General features: G+C 58.2%; 2 protein-coding genes across 2 annotated transcripts; one reads left to right on the top strand and one right to left on the bottom strand.

Moving 5' to 3' along the window:
- The first annotated feature begins 3432 nt into the window (after positions 1-3432).
- RPS21 (ribosomal protein S21) lies at positions 3433-4461 on the top strand. The gene is made up of 5 exons (XM_008157104.3): positions 3433-3489; positions 3581-3644; positions 3794-3865; positions 4251-4306; positions 4391-4461. Exons 1-5 carry the CDS (start codon positions 3440-3442, stop codon positions 4398-4400), a joined length of 252 nt encoding a protein of 83 aa, XP_008155326.2. The 5' UTR covers positions 3433-3439; the 3' UTR covers positions 4401-4461.
- A 39-nt stretch (positions 4462-4500) lies between these two features.
- Positions 4501-15346, bottom strand: CABLES2 (Cdk5 and Abl enzyme substrate 2). Its single transcript, XM_008157105.3, has 10 exons — positions 14988-15346; positions 11688-11759; positions 11506-11598; positions 10257-10334; positions 9573-9681; positions 9040-9205; positions 8487-8590; positions 8074-8180; positions 6887-7091; positions 4501-6637 (listed from the first exon to the last, which is right to left on the bottom strand). Exons 1-10 carry the CDS (start codon positions 15344-15346, stop codon positions 6497-6499), a joined length of 1434 nt encoding a protein of 477 aa, XP_008155327.3. The 3' UTR covers positions 4501-6496.
- Positions 15347-15907: the final 561 nt, after the last annotated feature.

Genomic DNA, 15907 nt, shown 5'->3' with positions numbered 1-15907 from the left:
CTTTTTTGTGACTGACTTATTCCATTCAGCATGTCAAGGTCAATCCATATACATGTGTCACAATTCTCTTCATTTTTTATGCTGAATAATATTCAATTTTATGTACTTATCCCATTTTGTTTATCCATTCATCTGTTGATGGGCACTTGGTTGGCTTCCATGTTTTAGCTACTGCGAATAATGCTGCTGTGAACGTGGGTGTGCAAATATCTGTTCATGTCCTTGCTTTCAATTATTTTAGGTGCACACTCAGATACAGAATAGCCAGATCATATGGTAATTCTGTCTTTATTAAGGAACCTCCATGTTGTTTTCCAGGTGCACCATTTTATTCCAACTAATGCACCAGGGTTCTGATTTTTCCACATCCTCACCAATACCTGTGTGTTTTTTTAAAAATATATTTTTATTGATTTCAGGGAGGAAGAGGGAGATAGAAACATCAATGATGAGAATCATTGATCAGCCTGCAACCCAGGCATATGCCCTGACCAGGAATCGAATTGTGGCCTCCTGGTTCATAGGTCAACATTCAACCACTGAGCCATGCCAGCTGGGCTACTTCCGTTTTTTTTTTTTTATTATTATTTTGTTAATCACACTTGAGGATATATGTTCCACTGATTTTCAGAGTGTGGAAGGAAAGGAGGGACGGAGGGAGGGGAGAGAAACATCAATGTGAGAGAGACGCATCCATTGAGTGCCTCCCGCATGCACCCTGACTGGGCCAGGATTGAACCTGCAACTGAGGTACATGCCTTTGACCAGGAATCGAACCTGTGACCCTCTGTACCGGGCCGATGCTCTGATCACTGACCCACACTAGCCAGAGTTTCTATTATTTATAGTATCCATTCTTTTTTTTAAAAAATATATTTTTATTGATTTCAGAGAGGAAGGGAGAGATAGAAACATCCATGATGAGAATCATGGATCGGCTGCCTCCTGCAAGTCCCCCACTGGGAATTGAGCCCACAACCCGGGCATGTGCCCTTGACCGGAATCAAACCTGGGAACCTTTCAGTTCATAGGCTGATGCTCCACCTACTGAGCCAAACTGGGGCAGTGGTCGGCAAACCGCGGCTTGCAAGCCACATGCGACCGACACCCACTTCTTCTAACGCCACTTCTTCAAAATAGACTCGCCCAGGCCCAAAACCGACTTCTGCGCATGGGCCACGAAGTTTCAATTGCACTGTACGTGTGCGCCCGCACGTGGTATTGTGTGGAAGAGCCACACTCAAGGGGCCAAAGATCCGCATGTGGCTCGCGAGCCACGGTTTGCCGACCACTGAGCTAGGGCTATAGTATCCATTCTAACAAGTGTGAGGTGGTATAAAATAGCTGTGACTTGATGATTAGTGGTATTGAGCATCTTTAAGTGTACTCATTCGTCAATTTATCTCTTGTGAAATGCCTATTCAAGCCCTTTGCCCATTTTTGAATCAAGTTGTTATTTTTTTAGGACTTCTCTATATATTCTGCTTACTAATCCCTTATCAAATGTGTGATTTTCCAATATTTTATCTCATTCTGTGGGTTGCCTTTTTACTCTGTTGATAGTTTTGATGCACAAATTAAAAAAATTTCATCAAGTCCAACTGTCTTTTTTCTTGTTGCTGCTTGGGCCTTTGGTGACCTACCTAATAAGTCATTGCCAAGTCCAGTGTCATGAAGCTTGTGCCTTAGTTTTCTTGTAAGAGATTAAGGTCTTACATTTAGGTCCTTGATCCATTTTGAGTTCACTTTATGTATGGTGTGAGGTAAGGGTCAGTTTCCTCCTGCATGTGGATGTCGTTTTCCCAACACCGTGTGTTGGACACCCGTCAAAAATTATTCGACCGCGCATGAGGACTTTCTGGGCTCTCTATTCTGCTGAATACTCAAGGGAGACCTTCTGCAGACCTCTCTGCCACTCTGGGACTCAAGCTGCCTGTCTCCTGCCTTCCAGCTACAGAGAATCCATCACTAGGCCCAGCTGGGCTCACCCACACACAGACACAGGCAGGCAGGCCAGATGTGCAGATCCCCAACCACACACGTAAGTCATGTGTACGCACATTGTCTGTGCACATGCCCAGGTGCATAGCACCCACCTCTCAGGGCCTACACGAGACCTGCTTAGAAGACACCGGGCTCAGTGACCTCACTCCTGCTGCCCAGCTGCTGGGAGCCCAGTGGAAGCAACAGCAGACACACTGCCCACACGAACACTGGTTTCCGGGTGGAGGGCACTTACAGCCCCACATGCTAAATCCCCTCCGAGCCGGAAAGCTGGCAGTCACTCAAACCCGGCACTGTGAGGCCAGGCCGACCAGCATCATTTACACATTACCCACAGGCGCAAGCAGCCCGGGGTGAGAGAGCCCTAAATGGCCGCCAGAGAGCCGGGTGGAGCAGTGATGTGGGGGCCCCTGGCTCAGCCTAGATGTGTGTGTGTGTGTGTGGTGGGGGGGGCGGGGGGGGACACGTCTCAAACCCCTTCTAAAGGGATCTTGTTTCACCCAAGCCCATGTTTTAGCTGGCTGCCCTGAGCTGTGCAGTTTTGGATTTTTCTATTTTCTCTATTAATAGGTCTTGGCACCAGCACTCTGGAGGACCGGAGCGGGGTGGTGGGAGGGGGAGGCGGTCCGGGGAGCGGTCGGGTGGTGCAGCGCAAGGGCTGTGGGTTTCACCTGGTTCCGCCACCAGGCGTGGCCCAGCGCCTGCCGCTCGGGCTCGTTCTCCGAGGAGTTGGCCTCTAGGTCCCAGGACCGCGTCCCGCCCGCGGAGGTCCCCGGCACAAGCCGCGCTGCTCCGTCCCCGTTCACGGTCTGTCTCGTCACCCACGACACCTCAGGAGTGTTCTCACTCGGCGGTTTCCGCGGGGTCCGTTCCCAGGTCCGGGTCTGCGTTCTGGCAGCCGATGGACACCCCCGGGCCGCCCGCTAGCACCGCGCGCCGCCCTCGCCGACGCAGGGTCTCCGGCCGCCAGGGGTGGCGACACGTCGGCCCGCCGGCACCTCAGGGCCCCCCAGCCCCGGCCACCCACTCGCCGCCCGAGGCCCCAGGGTCCGCCCCCGCCGGAAACGGAAGTGCGCCAGCGGGGGGCCCGGCCAGGCTCTGCGCAGACTCGCGGGCGCGCCGGGACCCGGAAGCACTCGCCGAGGCCCCGCCCTGCCCCGCTCGTCGTAGTGCTGCCGGGGGACGTAGCGCGCCCTTTCTGCCGACGCGCTCGTGGTGGTGGCAGCAGGTAGGCCGCGTGGCCCAGGGCCGGCTCCGCGGGATTCCGGGCGGGGTCGGCGTGAGGCCAGGGCGCGGAGGTTGGGGTCCGGGTGCGCGGGGTTTGAGGTGTGGCCACGGCGCGGGGAGCGGGGTGAGGCCACGGCGCGGGGTCCGGGCGCACCGACCCAGCTGGTTCTCACGGCGCCGCGCGGGCTCTCGTAGGCGCACTCCCAACATGCAGAACGACGCCGGCGAGTTCGTGGACCTGTACGTGCCGCGGAAATGGTGAGCGCCACAGCATTTAATTTTACTTTAAGGCACAAACACAAACACTTGTGACTTCCCACCCTTCCCATTCACTGCGCTCTCCCCGCAGCTCCGCCAGCAACCGCATCATCGGCGCCAAGGACCACGCGTCCATCCAGATGAACGTGGCCGAGGTGAGCCTGGGGCGCTAAGGCTTGAACGAGGTCCATCCCAGACTAGAGCGAGGTCTGGGCTGGCCCCGAGGTTGATGATCCCCAGACCCCAGGTTTAGAGCTAAAGGAGCTCGAGTGCCCGTCTCATGATCCTCATTCTCCATCAACAGGTTGACAAGGTGACAGGCAGGTTCAACGGCCAGTTTAAAACTTATGCTATTTGCGGGGCTATCCGCAGGATGGTGAGTGTCCTGGACGTGGCTCATCTGTGGGCTTTTGTGGGGTAATGGAGAATGGTGTCTTATACTATTTCTCAGGTCTGAGTCTATTTGTTGCAGAATAGGTTGGAGCCTATAGGGCTGGATTGCACTGGTTGCCTGCCTGTCCCTGGGGGTGGTGGGGTGAGGGGTGGAAAGGATGCTCAAGGGCCCTAAGCAGGACCACCCTTTTACCTTGGAACTTCCCAGTTATCACACTCCCATCTCCAAGGCCTTTTTCTGTCCAGTGAGGTCTGAGTGGTGAGACTGGGAGAGAGGAACCGCTAGGGCTGGGTGGTCCCTGGTGGACCTCCTGCCAGCTCAGGGCAGCAGGGAACATAGTTCATGGTTCCAATGTGCTTTTTCTCAGGGTGAGTCAGATGACTCCATTCTCCGACTGGCCAAGGCCGATGGCATCGTCTCAAAGTAAGCTGTCTCAAAGTCGAGTTTGGGGACAGGCTGGGATTTTTCCGGAGATGAGGCTTTAATGTTGTTCTTTCTTTTGTTTAGGAACTTCTGACTGAACTGACTGAGGAGCATCACAGATGTTTAATTTGTCATAAATAAATAGTGGAAACATCCCCCATGTTGGTTCATTCTGTGCTGGGCTGGGGCGGGGGGTCAGAGCTGACATCCTGCTGTGAATGGGCGAGGAGAGGTCAGCTCACTGAAAGGAGACGACTTATACGCTGCAAAACCAAACTTTACTTTAAAGCACAAATATAAACACTTGTGACACAACTTGGCATTGAGGTCAGATAGTTGCTTAACGCACATTTAAAATCCACAACTGCTACTGGGTTCTGAGGGAGTGGCACTGGGCCCTGGACACCCTCAGAGGTTGGGGCTTGTTCTAGAGGACGGGGATTCAGTCTGAGGTTTGGCTTAAATACTGGCTTTCCTGCAGGGATTCTTGACTACCACACAGTGGCAGCTCCAGCGTTACTAAAAAGGACACGCAGCTGGGGAGGTTACAGATGAGATTGGCAAATGACTAAATCTTACCACATAAATGTGCAAACTTAAATGACCATATTTTTCAGCTGGTCTAACGTCTGTATAGAAATTCCCAAAGAGACAGGTCCTTCGAGGCTAAGCTGTAAACCGGGACGTATATTTTTAGAAATCCCTTACAGTGCTTCTAACACAGAAGTGTCCTTGAGATATATGGTGGCAGGACAGGATGCTTTCCAGAAGTTGCCGGGCCTAGCACCTTACACCCTACGATCTACCTTGGATGCAGGTTGGGTTTAGGAAGCCATCTTGGAGAGGGAGGCGCACTGCAGTCTTTGAGTGAGTGGAAGGAACAGGCTTGCAGGCAACAAGTGGATGAGTAGTTGGCCTGCACCTCTTCTGAGGTCTGGGCTGAGTTGCTGGTGGTTGGGTGCTGTGATGAGCAGAACTGGGTGTTCTGCAAAAACACCAGCCCATGTGGAGAGAGTACAAGATGGGGGCTGCCCCAGGGCCCCTCCAACAGGTCTAGCACAATAGGAAAGCAGCTTGATGATCCATGGCCATCTTTCAGGCCAGCTGACTCACCGAAGTGTTTTTGGTGGGGCAGTGAGCTGGAGAACTGGACCACAGAATTCGTGCAAAGGACAACAAACCTGGAGAAGCAGAGCCCAGGCCTTTATCGGAGTGAGGATCCCCGGCAGCTGGGGTCTGAGTGTGAAATGCACTGGCCAGTTGGCCCGGACAGCCTTGGGAGAAGAGGGCATTGAGCCGACCTTGGGGAGGCCGTGCTGTGGGCTGTGAAGTAGTCCGTCTCCTCCCAGCTTGAGCAAGTGTTTCAACTCACAGCTTCACACATCTAACCAGTTTGTGTTCCCTTATGGGAAACCTCCAAAACAATCCCAAATGACAACAGGCTGTTCTGTCATAATATTGCTTAAGAAGATCAAGAGCCACACTCCAATGCAATCATCTGAAGATCCAGTGTTGCAGGCCAGTGGGGTTTTCTGGGTGAGGTGAAGGGGCAACTTGTGTTTGCAGAGGCCTGCTGGCGTAACACTCAGGTACGAGGACTTCACAGTGACATGATGCTTGGGAGATCAGAGGTCCAAGAATAAAACTGATCAAAGCCAGGAGTCTGCTCTTTGCTTGTGGACGTGGGAGGGGAATGGACAGCGGGCTGGGCAGGGTGTGTTCCACATCCAAAGACTGGGAAGTCAAAATTAATGCTTCTACATTAACTTCAGGGACTTGAATGCGCTCAGCAGCATCTGGAAACAGTCACCACTGCGATGCATCAGTGGCTACGATGGTATGTGGAAGGCAAGGCAGTGCAAAGGAGAAAGATGCCATGACGTCAGGATCCAAAGCATAAATCAAGGGTCCTGGTGCCAGGCCAGTCAGGCACGTGAAAAAAGGAAAAGGACACATCCTGCATTCTATCCATGTGAGAATGCCAGAACATTCTCAGAAATATCACGGTGATGTGCTGTGCTTTGGAATGAAAGCATGGCCCCCCAAGGAAGAAAGTGTGCGAAGGCAGGGCCCACGTGTCCCAGCTGGGAGGGTGAGGCCATGGGGGGCAGGGGTGCACGTCACTGCCTGGGAACAGCTCCTGGGGCCCACAAACGTGTGCTGAGTGGCATGGGCTGTCTGGGCAGCAGACTAGAACTGCTGTGTGAGGCGTCTGTAATGAGGTAACACCTGGTTCTCGGGAAGATAAAGAGCAAGTTCCAAGGCCACAAGCACTGTGAACTCAAACCCAATTAGATCCCGTCTGTTGAATCGGAACCTTTCTTCTAACTTCTGCATGGAAGAAGAGAGAAGGGTTAAGCCGGGGTCCCTTGCTCTGGTTCCTGTCAGCAGGTTTGGGAGTGGCGGCTGGCCCCACTCCAGGTTAGTGGGCAATGACCACCCTCTCTAGGGGTAGTGCCCAGCCTGCAAGTGCTGGCTGGGGTGAGGCCTGGATGGGGCAGCACTGGCTTGGGATGGAGTGGTGGCTGGGGCGGGGCTGGGAGCGGGCAGTGGGGCCAGGGAAGGGTTGAGTGCACTCACGTCTATGAGCTGTTTTACTTCGTTCTTGCGGAGGTCGCTGCTGATCTTGGCAGCAAGCAGCACACAGGCGCCTGCGCACAGCTTGCGGTTCTGCTTGTTGAGCTTGCCTTGCAGGACAAGCTTCTCGAAGTACACGTAGGCCATGGACACAGTCACAGGCTCCAGGTTGCACTCCTCAGATAGGTTCCGCATCTCGCGTTTTAAACTGCAGGGTTAGAGGGAAATCAGGTGCTCTGGGGTGGAGGACCACCACCCCCTCCATGACACAGGGCCGTTAGAACAGCTGTTCCTTCCAGGCAGGCACAGCCCAGCATCAGGGCCCACAGCCTGGTGGGTAAGCAGCGTCCTGGTCTTGGGCCCCACTTGCCCCTTGGCTGAGTCCTACGCCATGTCTCTCCCCCCCCCCCCCCCCCGCCCCACTGTACCAGGTGTCCCTCAATATCCTCTAGGGGCTGCCACAGAGGACAAAGTCCCTGCTCTCCTGTGGTGGCAAGAGGACCCTAGGAGCCCTGGAGCTGCTGGGGTGGGGTGTTAGTAGGATTTGGCAGTGCAGGACCCCAGAAGGGGCAGTGACCAGGAGACCTGCCTCGGCCAGCAGCTCCAGCACTTGCACACTATGAGGCTATAGGCAAGCTGCCTTGGCCTGCGAGTTCCTCCTCTACTGAATAGGGACAATGGTGGTGCCCGCCTCATGGGGCGTCGTGGGCACCAGTGAGGAGAGCTCAGTGGGTGGGGGCAGCTGCAAGAAGCAAACAGGCAGCCTGACCAGCAGAGGCGTGCATGTGTATGCGTGTGCATGTGTATGTACATGGGCTTGCATGTGTTACTGGCCTGGTCAGAGGGTGGGAGGGGGCATCTGGATCTTCAGGCTCAGGAATCAACGGGAAATGGGAAGATAGGCCTACAGGACCTCATAGGATGACACAAGTTAGAAGTAGGTTTTGGGCCACTTGGTTGGTGTGGCTCAGTGGTTGAGTGTTCACCCAGGAACCAAGAGGTCACCGGTTCGATGTCCAGTCAGGGCACATGCCAGAGTTGCAGGCTTGATATCCAGTGTGAGGTGTGCAGGAGGCAACAATTGATGTTTCTCTCTCATTGATGTTTCTCTCTCTCCCTCTCTAAAAAATTCAATAAAAACGTTTAAAAAAAATGAAGTAGGTTTTGGGGATGTCCTTGGCCCTTCCTACCTCCTAATTTTGCTCAGTGTTAGTCTGACGTGTGGAAACTTCTCTCGGAATGTCTCATTCATGTCCTTCTTGAGGTCGGAGGGCTTCACATATTCGATCACGGTGGTCTGCAATACAGAGGACAGCAGGGTGGGGCCGGGCCACTGAGGCAATTTCCCGCGGCCAGGCCTGCAGATGTGAACGCGCGGAGCCTTCAGAGCGGCACCAGGTCTGTGAGAATGACACGCCTGGACAGAGGGCAGGGGAGCTGAGTGCACAGTGGGGAATCCAGGCTGTGGAGCGCATGGGCTGAACCCAGGGTGGTGGGGCCAGCACTGCTCTCTGGCCTGCTGCGCATCCCCAGTGCTGGGCCGCTTGCTCACAGCCCACCCCCCCAGCACCCGAGGGGCAGTGCTGCTTGGTGCTCGTCATACCATGTAAGATGCAAAGATGAGGACTCGCTTGTGCTTGCCACAGGGCCATTGCGGGTCATCCAGCAGGTTGGGGTTGTACTCCAGGGGATCCCCTGCATCGCTCCCTGCAGGCAGAAGGCAGCCCTGACCCACCACGAGCCCCGAGCTCTGGTGCCCAGTTCCCATCACCCCAAGCCTCAGCAGAACCTGTGTAGCTCCTGGGAGCAGCTGGGGCTGCAGGTGTTCTCCAGGAACAGGGAGCGATGCTCCTGGGGTCTGGGAGGGGTCCAGGCATGGGTGGGAGGGAAGGACGTCCTGATGAGGATGGACCCCCCGCCCTCTGCCCCAGAGTCATCTGTGGACAAAACTTCTCTCCATGGCCTGGCTGGGTCTGCTCCATTGCCGAGTCCCTTCCATTCTGAAAGGCTGTACCTCAACTCCACACCCCAAGCCCGCCTCGGTCTAGACTGAGGGCTGTGGGCTCAAATGTGACTCACTGCTCTGCTGCCCCTCAGGGTCACTGGCCTGGCTGGTATGGCTGCCTGTCCTGTCCCCGTGCGCCTGGTTAGGGTACCTAGCTCTGTGCTGATCGGCGCTGACTTGGCAGCAGCCGGTTTGTATCTTGATGCTGGCACAGCCCGGGGGACGCTGGTCCGGGGCTGGGGCGGCGGGCCGTGGTTGTCTGTCTTTTGTGCGACCAGGGCGTTGGTAGGGTACAGGAACTTGGCGTAAGATACGACCTGGAAAGGGAAGCACGTCCAGGTCAGTCCTGCTTCTTTCTGTTGCAGGAAGCCCCCGCCCCCCACTCCCCTCTGTGGCCCAGCTCAGGCCTGATGTTAGTGTTCTCAGTAACAAGAACATTCCAGAACGTCACCCTCACCAGCTCTTATCTGGATCTGTAGCTCAGGAACCTTCTCCCTGCCTCTGATGCCCTTGACCTCCGACCACCAGTGCTGAGGGCGAGGCCCGTTCTTACAGGGCTGTGGCTTGCTCCCACTGCCCCTTGCATTTTAGAAGATCAAAGGAAAGCACAACTTCATGTGCTCTTTTCCTCCATAAACGTGAGATCTGCGCCCGCCGGCCTGTGTGCACGGCATCAGCTCTTGCCTTTCCATCTGCTCCCAGCTCCACACCTTCCAGCTCAAAGACCATCTCGGAAGAAACAGACACGCCACCGGACGGATGCCTCTGCTTCTGGCTGTCCACCCTCAGGTCACTGCAATACAGGGCACCGGAGAGAGGCTGGGTCCCTCTGCCTGAGCGGGGGGGGGCAGCAGAACCTCACCTCGCAGACACGCGGGCACGTGTTCTCATTGGAAGAACAGCGGCACTAGCATCACTGCGTACACAGTGAAGGACACCTGTCCTAAGAACTGTCTGGTCTCTCCTTCCCTAGAACCAGCCACTTCCTGTTAAAACACCGATTGGCAACAATATGGCCCTGCATCCTGTGCCGTAGCTTAGGCCACGCCCGATCTTCAGGGGTGTGCCCCCCACCCTGCAGTCACGCTGGGCAGGAGGCTTCCCACCCTGACGGCCATCTCCTTCTTCCTGGGTTACACGCAGGACACAGCTGCTGGGACTGGTCACAAGAATGCACGCAGAGGAGGCATGTCCCAAGCACTGACATTTAGGCAACTCAAACTGAAGTAAGGTGCGGACACATCCCTCCCGGAGAACCAGGAGATGGGCAGAGCTTCTGAGAAGATTCAGTCGGAGCTGATCTGTTGACCACCTGTGAGGCTGCCAAGAGCCTGGTCCTGCCCAGCCTGCGCCTCCGGGGCCACTCACCTGACCCGCAGGCTTTCTCCATAGGGCAGGACCGAGAAGGCTGCACACAGGGACCGCTTGGCGCAGATCAGCACGATCCTGTGGGGAGAGCTGGGTCAGAACAGGTGGCAGGTGTTTCCTGAGGAGGGGAGAATTCCTTCCCGCCTAGACTCTGGTGCCAGGAAACACCCCAGGTGTCCAGGGAACTCTCAGGCCAAGAGGCCCGGCGGCCAGGGTCAGTGGGTTTGGCCATGCCAGCTCTCACTGGTCCCCCACACGTAACACGCTGCACAGGAAGGGTCTCACCTGGCCCCACGTGGCAGGGTGGAGGCCGGAGGTCAGGACGCTAGTTCGAGAGGTCAGGCTTTGGAGGAAACACGGGACAGAGTGTGTGCCCAGAGGGCTGTTTGGTTCAGGCAGCCCCTCCTCAGCCACCTGGACAGGTGGGGGACTAATAGTATCAAAAAGCATCCGTTCAATGTCCCGAGCCAAAGTGACCCTTGAGGCGCCCCTGCATGGAGCACACAGCAGGAAGGACAGCCTTTCCCCCTCTGGGATGGCTCTACCCGGCCAAGCCCCAGTCTAGCAGGAGGAGAACAGTGAGACTCCCCCCTTTTCTGGCTGGATAACTGGGCACTCAGTGCCCACTGAGGCCCACCTGGCTCTCAGGACTGCTTAGGGCCTGCTCCTCAGGACTAGGCCCAGCTCCTCATGCTGAGGGATCCAGGTCTGTCCAATCTACGGCCACTACTGGGAAGGGTGGGTGCGTGCAGCGTGACCTCCCATGGGAGGGGGAACGGTGTGGGGACCCTTTGGGTCAGGGTGATGAGCTCAGATGCCTCAGGGCCGGCAGGGTGGTGCATGAGGGACAGGCGACAGGAGTGGCCCTCACCCAGCATCTGCAGGCACCAGGCCTCCGAAGGTGCACCTGCTGCCACAGTAGTGATTTAAGGCAGCTGTGTTTAGGTTTTAGTCCACCGCCCTCCTGACCCCCCATGCTTCTCGGATGAAACCAAGCCCTCTATCCTGGACGCGTCCCAACATGTCACCTGCTCCAATGTCCCTTCATTCAGCACCTCCACTAAGTCCGGTGTCCCCAGGGTTCTGGGGAGGGAGAGGCAGTGGCTGGCCATGGACTTGGAGCTCAGTTAATTTGGAGGGAGGCCAGTATACTTGGAAAGGGACATGTATGGGCTGTGGCTCCAGGGCAGGAGCCCGGCCCCCAAGGTTTGATGGAGGACACGGTAGGCAGCCCCACAATGGCCGGTACCTGCTATTCTTGGTGTCATACTGTCGCATGTTCTTGATGAAGTGAGTCTTCTTCAGGCCCTTGTGTCTGGGGGACCCGGGTATGTGCTTGGTTCTGCAGGTGAGAAACAGGTCACTCATCCCTCCAGGATCTTCTCTGCCCCCAGGGCCTTAGGGCTCTCAGGCAGCAGGGGGGATCTTTACCTTTGAATGGAGGGACATCCCACGGTGTCTTCCAGGAACTCGAGGGAGCAGCGCTGGGAGGCAACCCGCCTTCTGTAAAGAAGACGCCACACAGCTCAGAATACAGACCAGGACCATGCAGGATGGATCCAGCCAGGATGGCGGGCGGGGGCAGGGGGTGCTGAGGGAAGGAGTGCAGCGGGGCCTCTGCGGCCACGCGGGACTTTCTCAGGCTCATTTCTTCAGGTAGTTTCCCAGGATGTGCCCAGTGGCTCCCGCACACCTGGGACCTCATGTGCAGAGCCGGCCCGCGGCAGTCCCTGTGAGGCGCTGGGCAGATGCCCTGGAGCGCGAGCAGCACCCACACTCCCCAGCCCGCCTGGCCTCTGGCCCAGCTCGCTCCTCCCGCTGACTCTGGTTACTGCAGGGATGGTGCCATCCATGTCACCACACTGAAAATCGGTTCCCAGCTGGTGTCACAGACCTTGGTCGGCAACTTTCTTCTACCTTCCCTTCCTTGTGTTTCAAGGGAGGAAATAATAGTCTCAGGTGGGCGGTATTATTACCCTCCATTTACAGGTGGGGAGACCGAGGGACAGAGCTGGGGAGGTGCAGCTTTCCGCCCTCCCGCACAGGGATCTAGCCCTGCCGCCCGCCCGTGGGGAGCTGGACTCCAGGGCTCCTTCTCTAAACAGCAGCGCGCTCACAGCCAGGAGAGAAATCACTGCTCATTAGCGTTTGCAGTGCCCATGAACTTCCTGTGCTTTCAAATGAAGAAAGCCCAGCTGAGGAAGGGCTCTTGTCTGAGGTCTGAAGACCACCAAGGCCGAGAGAGGGGTTCTGGGAAGGAGCTACTGTATGTGTGATCAGACCATCTGAGAACAGTGACCCGCCCCCCCTCCCCCCTGAAGTGACAGCCCTTCTATATCGGGCACCTGACAGGTGCCAGTGACAATGATTCGGACTCCTCCCCGGGGGCCCCTCACCCTGCTGACTGTGGTCTCTTAGAGGGCAGAGGAAACTCTGGGATACTGCAAGCTGTCCAGTGGGGGGGCTGCCCCACTCCCGCGGGAAAGGAGGGGAGGGGAGGGGGAAAAAAGAGGGGGAGGAGAGGAGAGGGGAGGAGCACCATGCTGTGACCTGGCTTGCATGTGCATATGTATTACCTGCTGAAATGAAAACAAACACCATGCGAGAAGTCCTCGGACTAAAAACTAGGGTCCTGATGACTCACTCATTGGCTGAGCAGAAAAAGCTGCTCCAGACTGAGCCCAGAGTGTGCGACCCCCCCCCCCCCCGCCCCGCTGAGGACTGAGCCGGAGCACTCTGTGCAGCCGGGCTGTGACCAGGGTCTCTGCTCATCTGGCCACACCACGGCCACCCTCGCTGAGCCCTTGGCTACTGAGCCCTGGACACTCATCCAACCTCACAATAGCCTCTCAGGCAGGTAGTGCTTAACACAAGTCCATTTCACAGAGGAGCAAACTGAGGCTCAGAGAAGCCGTGCCACCTGCTCAAGGTCACAGAGTCACTGAATGGTGGAGCTAGGATTCCACCAGGTCTGCTCCTAGAGCCTGGGTCAAACCACCTCAGTCACAACACAGATTTTGGGAAGAGAACCTCACAATTCTCTCCATCCCTAGAAAACAACAGCCTAAAGCCAGTAGCTGGAAGCCATCTTTGCTAGGCTGGCCACCCTCCCATACTCAGCAGCAACTCTGCTGAGGCCTGGGAAGCACAGAGAGAAGTGGACAGCCCTGATCCTGGGGGCCTGCCATGTGTCAGGGAGGGAGGTGACCCCCAGACACAAGGGCAGGCCCTGAGCTTGGCAGCAGAGCCTGAGGAGGGACAACTTCTACTGGGGCAGGGGCAGCCCTGGGGGCAGGAAGGACATCTGAACGGGACTTGAAGACCAAGTAGGAGGGAGAGGCAGGGGTGGAGGGACCCGGGACTGTGGTGGGTGCAGCAGGAAGGCCCAGGGACACCCGATTCAAACGACCTCCCACCCTGCCCCAGTCTCCCAAGCTTGGGCCCTCCATATGCCCTCTTCAGAAACGGCAGTGGTGCCCCTCCCGCCAGCTCGGGTCCATGGCAGGCTGCTGACTGCTCACAGGGTCTGGCCACCACACAGGTGCCCCAACTGTTTGCTGAACTGACGCCTAAAACCACACACGGGCTGCCCAGCATTCACACCCAGAGAGAAGAGCAAAACCGCACTTGCAAAGTACCCTGGGCGCAGTCCCACAACCAAAAGAACCCGATCGCCCGGACCTGCCTGAGGGCCAGGGGCTGGAGGTGACCACACCAGTGCAGCCATGATGACCTCAGGTAAGAAGGGTCACCTCTGAACTCCAGGGGACGGCGGGGACCCTGGGGGGCTCTGCACTCAGTCCCTCCTGCACACCTTCAGGGCCAGCCTGAGGGTGCCACCTGCCTGGCAGCAGAAGGGCTGTGATGAGCAGGCAGTCCAGGTGCCCAGCCCAGGAGCCCATCACTCCTCAGGGTGAGGGCTGTGAGTGGAGGTCACCTCAGCGTCGGAGGTAGGGGCCAAGGAGGCAGGGTCTCTGGAACCTGAGGCTGTCTGGCTCCTGGGGCTGTGGTCAGGGGCACAGACTGGAGGGGCTGAGCTCAGGGGTAGGGGCTGCTCTGAGATGGGCTGAGGATTCCTGGAGGTGGAATCAGGGCGGAGGAGTAACTGCCCCCTGGGCCACAGAGCTCAGGAGGACTGTGGGGGCAGGGGCAGCGTGGCGCAGGGTGGCGTCTGGCCTGGTGCAGCAGACTGAGGCTGGATGGCGCAATGCAGGGAAGCCCCTGGCCCACAGGGTCGGGTGCAGGGGACAAGGAGGGGCGTCTGGGAGTCTCTGTCCAGGGGACATACTAGTGGGCTGGGAGGGGGCGTGTCAAGAGCTGACAGGCCCGCATCTGGAACCCCGAAACCCATGTTCAGGACACTGACAAGGTTGAGAGCACCATGACCCCATATTTAGGGGCTGGCAGGTTGATGGGGACCATGCCGCCTATGTCTGGGGACTGACAGGGCCCGAGGAAACGCCAACATCATGTCTCGGTAGTTGACAGCGCACCGATGACCCGGCCCTGACATCTTAGGCCATGGGGCCCAGGACCTGCCAACCCTGCATCTGGGCTCACAGGGGGCCAGGGTCACTTCCCGCTCCCGACGTCCTGGGCTGACCGACCACCCCACCCGGTGTCACCGCCGGTCGGGGACCCACGTCCTGTGCAGACGGGCCCGCCCCACCCGGCTCACGGCCCGGGCACCGCACCCGCCCGCCCCGCCCCGCTCACCGCGACCCCACTCACCTCGGGCGCTGCGCGTCCAGGCCGAGGCCGGCAGGCGCGGGCGCGGGGCTGAGCAGGCCCTGGGGCGCCGAGGCCCTGACCGCGCTGCCGGGAGGGCCGGGCGGCGCGGGCTCGGGCCCGGGCCCGGGAGGCGGCGGCGGCGGCGCTGGCGGCTCGCGGACCTCGGCGGACGGCAGCGGCGGCGGGAGATTCTCGCCGACCGGGCCCAGGCTCGGGGGCCGCCCGTCCAGGGAGATGTTGTTGAGGAAGAAGAGCGCGGCCTGGCGGCGCCGCAAGTCCCCGCGCCTCCGCATCGCCGGCGGCGGGGCCCTGGCGGCGGGGTCCGGGCCGGGGGCTCCTCCCGCCGCGGCCGCGGCCATCCTCTGACAGAGCCCGCGGGCCGCCCACCACCGCCGCCGCCCGCGCGCACGCGCCCGCGCTCGCCGCCCATTGGCCACGACGCGCCCTCATGCAAATGATCGCTGTCGCACACGCCCATTGGTCAGCGCGGAGCCCCGAGGGCGGCTCCCGTGGGTCTTAGAAGGGGTCCTAATAGTCCCGAGGGCCCGCCGCTCGCCTGCGCTCTCGCTGCGTCTGACCCGGGGTGGAGCGGTGCGGCGGCCGCGGCGACGGGGCCGGGGTTCCACTCCCCCCTCGGAAGCTGGGCTCTTGCTGGGTTGCGGCGTTTGTGGTCAGTCTCCATCGAGCCTGCGTCTTTAGGCTCCAGTGCACTTCCTCTTGGGTGTGTGCTGGTGCAGGGGCTGAAGCTGTGCCACCTGCCGTGTGGGAGGCCCTTCAGTTTGCAAACTGACATCTCTTTGTTACTTCTAGGAGCTCCAAGGCTCCCCGGAATGGCCGGAATGGCCGGCGGTGCCACCTGGCCTCCCTCATTGGCTGAAGAAGAGACAGAGGGTCTGAGTGGAGAAGGGTCTGGGATGACA

This window comes from Eptesicus fuscus, chromosome 12 (assembly GCF_027574615.1).
Source record: "Eptesicus fuscus isolate TK198812 chromosome 12, DD_ASM_mEF_20220401, whole genome shotgun sequence".
Lineage (NCBI taxonomy): Eukaryota > Metazoa > Chordata > Mammalia > Chiroptera > Vespertilionidae > Eptesicus > Eptesicus fuscus.
The sequence above is the reverse complement of the archived record's forward strand: the minus strand, read 5'-3'. Positions and strand labels throughout refer to the sequence as shown.